The sequence below is a fragment of the Orcinus orca genome, chromosome 8 (genome assembly GCF_937001465.1).
Source record: "Orcinus orca chromosome 8, mOrcOrc1.1, whole genome shotgun sequence".
NCBI lineage: Eukaryota > Metazoa > Chordata > Mammalia > Artiodactyla > Delphinidae > Orcinus > Orcinus orca.
Window position 1 is genome coordinate 2,161,986 of NC_064566.1, and position 10,950 is coordinate 2,172,935.

At 64.0% G+C, this 10,950-nt stretch overlaps 1 protein-coding gene across 1 annotated transcript; it reads right to left on the reverse strand.

Annotated features, from left to right (window-relative positions):
- Window positions 1-2,605: 2,605 nt before the first annotated feature.
- Window positions 2,606-5,157, reverse strand: CDKN1C (cyclin dependent kinase inhibitor 1C). Its single transcript, XM_004278063.4, has 4 exons — window positions 4,914-5,157; window positions 4,084-4,733; window positions 3,422-3,558; window positions 2,606-3,326 (listed from the first exon to the last, which is right to left on the reverse strand). The coding sequence occupies exons 2-3, from the start codon at window positions 4,721-4,723 to the stop codon at window positions 3,425-3,427; spliced, it is 774 nt and encodes a 257-aa protein (XP_004278111.1). The 5' UTR covers window positions 4,724-4,733; window positions 4,914-5,157; the 3' UTR covers window positions 2,606-3,326; window positions 3,422-3,424.
- Between the last annotated feature and the right edge of the window lie 5,793 nt (window positions 5,158-10,950).

Genomic DNA, 10,950 nt, shown 5'->3' on the forward strand with positions numbered 1-10,950 from the left:
ACCCCGACCAGTCCATCATCAAGTCCCATCAGCTCTCCCTCCCAATATACCTCCCAGATCCCCCCACCCCACCTCCCACTCCGGCCCCTCTGGTCCACTATTCTGTGAGCACTCCAGACCTCAGGGCCTTTGCACTGGCTGCTCCCTCTGCTGAAACTATCTTCTCCCAGTTAATCCTCAAGATTTGCACCCCTCACCTCCGCCAAGCTCAGATGCACTTGCTGGGGGGTGGGAGGGGGGCTTCCTGGCATGGCCTGCTTTAAACAATAGCCCCCTGGCCCCGGGTTATGTCACCTCTCCCCACAGAGGCAGCTCCTGCTAGCAGGGAATTGTGTCTGTTTCATGCATCGCTGTGTCTCTGGTGCCTAGAGCAGTGTCTGGTGTGCTGGAGGCACTGGGAACGTTTGCCCACCTGGTACCTCTGCTAGGGTGGCCGGCCACAGTAGCCCCTACCTGGCCCCTCCTTTGTTCTCCTCCCGGCAGCCTTAGGATGCTTTCTTAAATTGCCTCAGCTTCTGTCACCCTGCTTCAGTCTCCCCAAGGGCTCCCTACTGCCTGCAGACAAGGTCCAGCGATTGATGCCAGCCCATCAGAATCAGGAAGGTCCAGGAGAGCAGTGGGAGACCAGGGCGTGGAGAGGCCCTGCAGGCAGACCCTCAAAGGCACTCTTACAACGAATAATGTTTAAACCATGTGCCAGCCCAACACGCACCAGCAGGCCATGCCAGGGCCATGGGAGACCCCCGAGTGGCCCCCTCGGCCCTACTCTCCAGCTTCATCAAGACCCTCTGGCTCCACTACACTCACCCTATGGGTGACATCCCATCCCACGGCTTCCCCAAACACCCAGCTAAAGCGCCCTGCCCACCACTGCCCGGGGCAGTCCCTGCTCAGCCTCTGCCCCTTTATCATCCCATCATTGGTTCATGGTTGGCGGCCCTACATTTTGTCTTCCCAGCCTGGTCCGTAAGAAGTTGCCCAGGCCACACTGTGAATCAAAGTCCAGTGCTTTTTCCCTATGGAGGGCAACCTCTGGGTCTCTGCTGCGAGCTCCTGCCTGGGGGAGAAACTGGCCCCAGAAACGACGTTAGTGTCCCCTTCCCGTCCCTACACGGCCCTGGTGCTTTTGAGAAAGCCACCCTGAGTGACACCCGGAAGCTGGGTAGCAAGGGGTTGCATCCCCAGGTCCGTGCTGGGGGCTAGGGGTGTAGGCAGCAGAGCGGGGTCTGGGGGTGGGGGGCAGGTAGGGTGCCCGGTCGCATTGAGTTTGGGGTGGGGACATGCCCACCCCCAGCCAGACTCTGTCCTCAGTGTGAATGGTCATTCCAGCAGGGTGCGCTGCCCACGGACTCCCAGCTCGCGCCATCTTCCTCCCTCCCGCTCATCCAGGCTGAGCTCCCACCTGGTCACACAGGCAGGCCTGGGGGAGGCCCCCTCCCCAGAGGAGAGGTGCAGAGCCTGAAGTCAGATCTCGGCAGGTCTAATTCCCAGGATGTGCTCGGGCTGAGCTGAAGGCGGCAGGGCCCCTACTCTCATTTCCCAGGGGAGGTATTTCTCAGCGTGCAGCCCCAGCTCAGCTTCGGGCCGGTCCCACTTCCCTCCTCCCCACCCTTTCAGGCAGCTGCGGGGGAGGGGAAGTGAATCGCATGTCCAAACGCATCTCCAAAATCGAGGCTTCAGCCGAGTCTTTGACCCTGATCCGTGGGGGACATCAGTGTCGCAAACAGCCCCCAAACGGTTAACTTAAAAAAATACACCACCACTGCTCCGCTTCCCCAGGCCCAAGGCACCAGCAAAAATACTGCTAGCCGTCCGTTTTTGCTATTTTACACCACCCTTTCCATTGTAAGCCATAATTTTCAGAGGTTTATAGGTCAGCTATAAAAAAAAAAAATAAACCTCGCCTTTTGACTAAAAGGGAGCACTTGGAAACTAGAAGGCTGGTGGGTGCCCGGCTGGATCCGGCCTCGAGTTTTTCCACCGAAGCTGCGGCGCATCTCATCCCTCCCCACCCCCACCTGCCCCTGGGCCCTTCCTCTTGGCCTCCCCCCTCCCTTCTTCCCCCGCAAGCCTGCAGGCTGCCCCTCCCCCACCGTGGGCGAGAGAAGAGGCCAGAACACATCTGCGGTCCTGCGGCCCCACCCTGGGGGACACCGGGGCCCACGAAGCGGAGGACTTTGGAGCCGTTGGGGTCCACCTTGGGCGGGGCCTGAAGAATTTCAGGCTCAGGTTCTCCCTCTCCGGGCCTGCGACCGGCCCAGTCCCCGCAGGTGCCCACCTGAGTCCCATTGGGGCTCGGCCCAGGGCAGCTGGGGTGGTCTCCTTGGAGCCTGGGAAACAGTGAGCCCTGGTCTCCGTGTACAGCCCTGCACGTGTGTGTGTGTGTGTGTGTGTGTGTGTGCGTGTGTGCATGTGATAAATGCAGAGCGAGGGCGGGGCCGCTCATCCCTAAATTAGGGCCCTGGAGCAGGTGGGCGTGGGCCAGCCCTGCCAGGAGAAAGCCCCCCTCCCTCCCTTTAGGGCTGCCCCCTGGGTTCTAACTCCCTAACATTTGGGGGTGCCGGAGGGGAAAGCTGGAGGCAGTACAAGCACACACGGAGCTGAGTTGCAGCATTATTCGGCCTCTTTATTTAGAACCCGGCGGACGAGGAGCCGGGGCAGTGGTGCAGACGGCTCAGGAACCTTTTTTTTTTTTTTTTCTTTTTTTTTTTTTTCTTTTAACAGATTTGTCTTCAAGTTTAAAATAATCATAATAGTAAAAAGAGACAGCGAAAGCGCGAAGAGACTGCAAGCTAGATGGGCTTGTACGGCAGCTACAGCTTGTGAGCGACCCCCTCCCCCCAGAGTCCGCTATAAAAAATAAATTTACATTTGTCGATAACCAGATGCGAGTGAGGTGCCTTTGGCATAACCAATAACCGAGCTAGCGCGTGGCAGAGCGGCCCACGCCTCGACATAAATAGAAAATATAAGTTAGTATAACTTTAAAAACTTTTTGTACAAATATACATGTTTTTTTCCTTTTTTCCTTTTTTTTTTCTTTTTTCATTTTTTTGCACTGAGTTTCAGCAGAGATTAAACATTTTATATAAATGACTCTTAAAGCTTTACACCTTGGGACCAGTGTACTCCTCGTGCAGAATACATTTAGATATAAAAGACGTTATTAATACATTGCACAGTTTTCAAACTTTAAACACAAAACCGAACGCTGCTCCGTGGCAGCTGCCGCCGGTTGCTGCTACATGGACGGTCCCAGCCGAGGCCCAGCGCTCCTCTCCTGTCCGCTGCCCAGCGGGCTCCCTCGGGGCTCGTTGGGCGCGAGGCTGCGGGAGAGAGGTGCGGTGAGCGAGCGGCGACAGACTGGCCGCCGGGACCCCGCGGGACGCCCCTCCCCGCCCGCCCCGTCTGCCGCGCTCACCTCTCATCGCAGCCGCTTGCGCGGGGTTTGCTCAGCCGAGCCGACGGCTGGAGCGGCGCCGGGCGCGGCGCATCCCGCGGGAACCTCGTTCGACGCCTTGGCTTCGGGCGCGGGTCTCTTGCGCTTGGCGAAGAAATCTGCGGGCCACAGCGCGCGCGGCCGGTCAGGGCGGGGCCGGCCGGGGAGCCCAAGAGGGTGCCGGGAGGAGGCGCGGGCGGCTGGGCGGCCGGTGGGGGGGCGCCGTCCCCGCCCGCGCCGAGGTCCGCGGCGGGTCAGCTTTGTTTACGTCGCCGCGCAATGTGCTGTGTAAGCATTTCCCCTTGTCCCGCGGCCAAGCCCCCCGGGGCTACCGCCGCGCTTAACCCCCTCCGCGCCGCGATCGCCGCGCCCGGCCGCGCCCGAGGAGGGTCTCCAGTGGCCCGGGCGAGGATCGCGCTCGGAGGGGGCCAGAGCGCGCCCTCCCAACCCTCCCGCGCGAACCTCTCCGGAGCACAACAACAGGGCGGGGACGGGGTGCGGGCGCTGCCTCGCCCCGCGCGCTGCGGGCCCTTTAACGCCACGGAGGAGGCGGGGACCAAGAGAGGCCCCCGAGGGCCTGGGAGCCCGGCCGGCCGGACAAAGCAGGGCCGAGCCGGGCCGGGGCGGGGCCGCGCGGGACTCACCGGAGATGAGAGGCCCGGACAGCTTCTTGATCGCGGCGCCTCCGGCGGCGGCAGTGGTGGCAGCGGCGGCGGCAGTGGCGGCGGCGGCGTTGGTGTTGGTGGCAGTGGCGGCAGTGCCCGGCGCGGGGCGCCCCGAAATCCCTGAGTGCGGCGGCTCGGCCAGGGGCTCCTGGCTGCGCGGCGGCGGGACCGCCTCCGGCTCAGAGCTCTCCTGCGGCGCCGGGGCCGGGGCCGGGGCAGGCGCTACGGACGGGCCGCTGGACGGCGACGCCGGCGCCTCCCCGAGGCCGTCGAGGGACTCATCGGCCGGCGGCCCGGAGGGCGGGCTATCGCCCGCGCCGTCCGGGCGGGGACGAGGCGCCAGGAGCAGGCGACAGCGCCCCACCTGCACCGTCTCGCGGTAGAAGGCGGGCACGGAGTCGCTGTCCACCTCGGTCCACTGCAGGCGCCCGGGGCCCCGCAGTGGCACGTCCTGCTGGAAGTTATAGTCCCAGCGACGCTGGTCCTCGGCGCTCAGCTCGGCTAGGCGCATCTGCAGCTCGCGGCTGAGCTCCTCGTGGTCCACGGGCCCGAAGAGGCTGCGGCAAGCGCTGGTGCGCGCGAACAGGGGAAAGGTGCGGCGGGCGACCAGGCGCTCCATTGCCGACGCGCTGCGGAGATACGCATCGGACTTTTCCGGGGGCTGCGCGGGCCGGGCGGCGGGAGAGGAGAGGAGAGGAGGAGGAGGAGGAAGAGAGGAAAGGAGGGCGGAGGCCGGGCGCAAGTGAGACCCCGCGCGCCGGAGTCTGCATTTGCAAAGGGACGCGCTGGGAGGGCGGCGCGGCGGCTACCTGGCTGTCGGGCCGTGGACTGCTCCTGAGTCTCGCTCGCTGTGTCGTCCGGCCGGCGGCCGCGCCCCCTCGGGTGCCTGTCCTCGCTCGCTCGGCTAGCCCTGGCCTGGCTGGCACCCACCGAGCGCAGAGCACTTGGCCTGTGGAACGCCCAGTCCTCGCGCGCCCCTTTATACGCGAGGGTCCCACCCCCCCGCGCACGGGCCCCGCTGCTATTAGCATAATGTAGTATTTTCAGTTTCAACAACACCGCGGCGATTGGCCGGCGCCGCGCTGCCCCCGCCCCTCCGGCGGTCCGGCCCCCGCCCGCCGCCCATTGGCCCTGCGCACACACCCACCCGAGGGCGGGGCGGGGCGCGAGGGCCGATTGGCGGGGCGCGGGGCGCGCGCAGCGGCGGGGGAGGGGGCGGTGCGCGGGGCGGGGCCGGAGTTAAAGGGCGCTGCGGGCGGTAACGTGACACCGCGGCGCCCCGCCCCCTCGCCCCATCCCCCCACCCCACCCCGCCCCCACCCCCACCCCCGCCCCCGCTCCCGCCCCCCGCCGGCTCCTTTGTCTGCAGGCGGGGGCTGCTCGGCGGCGGTGGCGCGGGCGGCCCCCCCCCACCCCTGCTGGCGCGCCCTACCGGGCGCGGCGGGCGACGACCCCCGGCAAGACCGGCGTTCGGCCTGGCCCGACTCGCCCCCCCGGGGGCACCCAGCCCCGCCGCCCGCGCTCGCCCTTGGGCCTCCCGCGCCAGTTGACGGGCCTTTAACCCGCCGCGGCCAGCTCGTCCCTGGCTGGAGCTAGATAGGGTCTTCGGCTGCCCCCGCGCGGCCTGCTGCGCCCGAGGCTTGTGTGCCTGGCAGGGTTCCGCGCACCTGGAGCCCTAACACACCTGCTAGACCTAAGGCCCACGAGTGAGCGGGGAGAGGAGTTTGGGGGGCCGGGGGAGGGAGGCTCTGCTCCACTCTTTCTCCAAGGGCGAAGTGGCAGACACCTTGAGAGCTGGCCCACAGTCGCCTGGAGCCAGGGTCTGGAGACTAGCTCTTGGGGCCGTCCGTCCTGCCCAGTGGATGGGAAACGGGCCGTGCCCATCCTGAGCTATGCACCCTGTGACATCCTGAGCTACGTCACTGACTGGGTGCTCGGCCACTTCAGGCTTGGCCAGGCCGGGGGTTGGCTGGCTGGCTACTGGACAGGGCGCTGGAGGCTTCTCCACTAGGGTGGGGCTGGCCCTGCCCAGCCTGGGACCCTGACTGTGCACGCTGATCCTCCCGGCCAGGCTTATCCCTTGTCACACAGGGAACCGCCAGATGGGGTGGGGGCGGGGGGGGCAGCAGAGAGCAGCCACGAGGGCGCCCAGGCAGCCCTGGTCCAGCTGCTTATAGGAGCTGCGCCTCTCTGCCTCCATCCTGGAAGGCTAGCACCCCCTCATTTGTGCCCAGGAAACGTGTTGGTTGGGAAAGTACACACCTAAGAATGAATGACAGGGCATGCGAGCCAGTGGGCCCTACCACAGTGTCAGGGAGAGAAGAAGCCAGCCCAGAAAGGGAAGGACCTGCCCGGCAAGGCCTATGACCCTGCTCCCCCGCTTCTTGGTGTGGCCCCTGGCTCTCCCCAGTGGCCATCCCATCGGGGCCAGGCCACAGGAGACTGTAACTTTCTGCAGCTATCTCCTTGGCCCAGCCTGTCCCAGGGCTGGGGGCCTAGGAAATGCCTCCAGCAGCTCAGGTGGGGAGGGGGACGGCCAAGCTCCTGCTGGAGGGCCCAGCAGGGCCCTGAGCTCCCAGCCCCTGTCCTGGGTGAGCCCACGAGCCCAGTGAGAAAGGTGGGCTGGGGCCGACCCAACCCAACCTGCCTGCCTCCCCCGCAGGGTCAGGTGGGTTCCAGGTCCCTTCAGGGACGGGACTCCTTGCTAGCATGCAGACGTGTCCTGGAGGAGGCTTGTGGAGGCAAGGTTTGGGATGAAGGCCAGCAGGAGAAGCCATCAGCCCAGCTAAGGGACAGGGCACGTTGCCACTCTCGGCTCTTGACAGCAGGACCAAAGTGGATGCAAAGTTGATGATTGGTGTTATATTTCTTTCCTCTTTTTTGTGCATTCTATTCCAACTTTTCCACAAGTACAGTTGGTACAAATTTTTTAAATTAATTTATTTATTTTTGGCTGCGTTGGGTCTTCGTTGCTGCGCGGGCTTTTCTCTAGTTGCGGTGAGCAGGGCTATTCTTCGTTGTGGTGCGCCGTCTTCTCGTTGCAGTGGCTTCTCTTGTTGCGGAGCACGGGCTCTAGGCGCACAGGCTTCAGTAGTTGTAGCGCGCAGGCTCAGTAGCTGTGGCTCGCGGGCTCTAGAGCACAGGCTCAGCAGTTGTGGTGCACGGGCTTTGTTGCTCCACGGCATGTGGGATCTTCCCGGACCAGGGCTCGAACCGGTGTCCCCTGCACTGGCAGGCGGATTCTTAACCACTGCGCCACCAGGGAAGTCCAGTACAACTTTTTATCTTCGGGAAAATAAGATGACAGAGGCTCCCCTGGCCCTGTGGACCCCTTGGGTGGGGCTGTTATCACCTGGCCTGGAGTTAGGAGGCAGGGCCTTGCCCCACCCTAGTGCCACGGCCACACCAGTCTCCCCAGAGGCCATATGCACAGGGCCACAGTGGGTAGTGACCACCAAACATGGAACCACATGGCCCCCAGGATTTCCCAAGAGGTCAGAATGCCCTGACTTCAGCCATCTGGGAGGGCAGGCCGGGGAAGGAGCCAACCCCCAGCCCAGGCTCAGCCTCCAGGCCATCTCCCTTCCGACAAGACTGAAGCCACCGCACTCCCAGCCCTGCTCTGGGCACCCAGGGGAGCCAGCACTCTCGTCCCTGGCAAGGCCTGCCCCATGGTATGAACACCTGTGTGCCCTGGCCCCCCCAAGGGCAGGGGACCTAGTGCACGCTTCATAACTTACGGGAGCTGACCCTGCACCAGGCCTCTTGCGACCCTGCCCTGCGCGTGCACGGTCTGGCCCGAGGACAGGCCTGGGAGGGCCATCCCGACTGCCTTCGGTGCACACGAGACACCTCCATGGGTGCCAGCTGAGTTCAGGCAGATGGGTCCCGGGGCCCCCCCAGCGACAAGCCCAACAGCATGTGACTTGGAGTCCCGTCGCCAAGGACTGGAAGTGGGCGTCCCATACATGTTGGGTCACATAGCGTGGCAGCTGTGGGGCCCTCAGCCAGCCGAGCCCTGCACAGGATGGTTTCCGTAGATCTCTTGCTGGGCCTCACCTGTTTTACGGGGGAGGGAACGGAGAGCTGGAGGCTTGGAGGCACAGAGGCTTGGTCAGCTGCCAGGGCCACCCCCAGCTGCCTGGTGTCCTAGTTATATTTCTCCAGGGGCCATGGGGACACCTCCTCGCTCAGTCACCTCATTAGGGCAGGGAGGTGACCTTCTGAGTCTGTGACCTTGAATTCGATCCAGGATGGTACCCACTGGCTTACTGAACCTGCTGTTCCCAGTAGTAGGCTGGGTCCCTCCCTGCGCCAGGGACGGATGGTGGGGAGGGCTGGGAGCCGCCAGCACTGAGAAGAGGCCCAGCCCTCCGCCCCAAGGGGCTCTGGACAAGCAAATATGTGTCTAGGTACGACAGCCAGGATCTGCTTTTGTAACTTAAAATGTATCCAAAGGAAAGAAGCATTTAAAAGGAACAATGTTTGTGCAGACAGCAGAACCAGGGAGGGGCGGGGCTACCCTACCCCCCAAATCCCGCATGTGCAGCAACGGGGAGCCTATTTGCAGCGGGGGGTGGGGGGTGGGAGTCCTAAGCGCCAGGTCCCCTGCTGGTATCCTGCAGGTACATCTTCGTAGCTCTCACCTCATCCAGCCTAGGAGCAGCAGAGTAAAAGCTACGAGCTCACCAAACCTTTGCCTTTTCCTGTAAGCACACAGAAAGCCCACGTGCCCAACCCCCTTGCGACGGGGGCCACAGACGTGAGCAGGGGTGCTCTGCACCACTTCCAGGCAGTGCCCATCAAAATCAGCCAAGCGGTCCTCCTCCCCTCCCCACTGGCGGGGGCGTGGGCGGGGGGGGAGGGGGGCCCCTGGGGACAGCAGAGCCTGCAGCGCCAGGAGCCCTGAAAGCCCACGTGGAGCCGAACCACCAGACCCACAGCGCCTTCTGCACACCCACCTGACCAGGACGGGAGTGAGAAACTTTCATTGCATCTTCAGTCACTAAACAGTGAGAGTCATCCGGTACAGACACTACTTCCCCTGACTCACATATATGGCACGGGTATTTCCCGGTGAGGAAAGGAAGGTTCAGGAAGATTCAAGGACTTGCCCCAGCTTTTACAGTGGTTAAGGCCCGATGGGGGGGGCGTTTAGTCCTCACAGCACCCCACAGTCGGTGGATACTGTGGGCTCTTTTTCCAGGGAGGAGAAACATGCTTGCCGGAATGAGTGGCCGAACCTGGTCTCTGGTGGCAGGGAAACGCCATCCTCAGCCGCGTGCTTCCCCCTGGTGGCTGACTTCAGCACCAGCGGCCTCTCTGGCTGCCCCAAACCTCCCTTCTCCTGGGGACCCACTGGGGCAGTGGGTGTGCCAGGGCCCACCCCCAGCAGTGCTTCTGGGGACCCTGCAGGGGCCTCTGTGTCTGTGCCCTTCCCACAGTTCTCCGATTGCTATCCAGGGTACTGCCCTGTCTGAGGAGTCTGGAAGGACATGACAACTGGTGACCACAGTAGCTACCTCGAGCCTGCCCTGCACTGAGGCTGGCCTCCTTGCCTCTAATCATTCCAAGAACCTGAAGACGGAGGCGTTTTGATGCCCATTTGCCAAGGGAGGAGGCTGAGGCTCAGAGAGGTTAAGCAACCTGCCTGCAATCACCCAGCGCTCAACGGCAGCTGATCTGTGCCTCTGGCCCAGCCCTGAGCCCCTCCACCCGACTGCTATGAGGGGCCGGTAGGCACAAAAGCGGGAGAGGAAACAAGTCAAGGGTCCCGAGGTTAACGTCCCCTGACACCCCCGCGAGCCCTGGAGCCAGGGGCGGGCACATGTGGGTGTATGGCCCTCCCCCGGGATGGCTAACCCCTGGGGTTCATTCTACCAGGAAGGTGACCGAGCTCCCGCCCAGCCAAGTCGGCCTTCCCACGTGCAGATCTCAGCTTGTCCACCTCCCGCCCACCAGGGTAAGGCCCTCACCGCCCCACCAGCTCACCCAGTGTGCCCGGGGAGTCAAAGCACGTCACCCAGCGGCGCACTTCACCAAGGCCCTGGGCCGGCCTGGCAGGCCCCCTGGGGAGGCCGCTGCCCCTCTGAGCCTCACCTTCTCCTCCGTAAGATGGGGCCTGGAGGCCCCGAGGGGTAGGGAGAGTTACAGATTAACCAGCCAGCCCCCAGCGACAGGCGGATCGGCCCAGCTCTGTGCTTGCGCGCCCGCACGCACAGGGGGAGGTTTCCTGGCGCCCTTGGCAGGGGCCCAGCACCCCGCGCGCAGCGAGAATGTTCCTCCCGCACCGAGTTCCCGCCGCTTGGCTCGCCCCGCCCCCGGCCCCCCAGGAGGGGCTGTTCTCGGGGCGGCTGCCAGGCACGTCCTCCGCAGGTGCCGGCCTCCCTCCGGTGACTGTCCGCAAGCCACACAACGCGAATCCAAAGCTCCGATTACAGGGACTGCCTTGTACTCAGGGTCGGGGCCGGGGTCCTCACTCCCTCCAACCCTGAATCGGTGGGAGGGGCTGGGCAGCCCCGGGGGAGGAGCGGGGAAACAGGAACAGCCCTGGACGTGAGAGTTCCTCAGCCCCATCTCCAACATAGAGCGGGGCTGCTTCCCCGACCCCGGGGGTCTCAAGCAGGGGGAACCCCTCTTCCCGCCTTAATTGGGGCTTTGCTGGTTTCAGTCCTCAAAGTCCCAGGAGCCCTGGACCACTGGTCATCCGAGGCTCCAGACAGACCCTCCCAGGGCTGAGGAGGTGTCCTGGGGGGGGGGGCAGGCGCCGAGGAAGATCTCAGGGCCTGGCTCAGACACCCTCTGTGGCCACAGCTCTGAGTCCCACCGGTTCCCCACCCGCAGGAC

What these genes read in the sequence shown, in the direction of transcription:
- CDKN1C (XM_004278063.4), bottom strand. Translation starts at nt 4,723, where the DNA reads ATGGAGCGCCTGGTCGCCCGCCGCACCTTTCCCCTGTTCGCGCGCACC. An exon ending in GTCCGGGCCTCTCATCTCCG is followed by an intron (nt 3,559 to 4,083) that starts GTGAGTCCCGCG and finishes TGTGGCCCGCAG; the next exon opens with ATTTCTTCGCCAAGCGCAAG.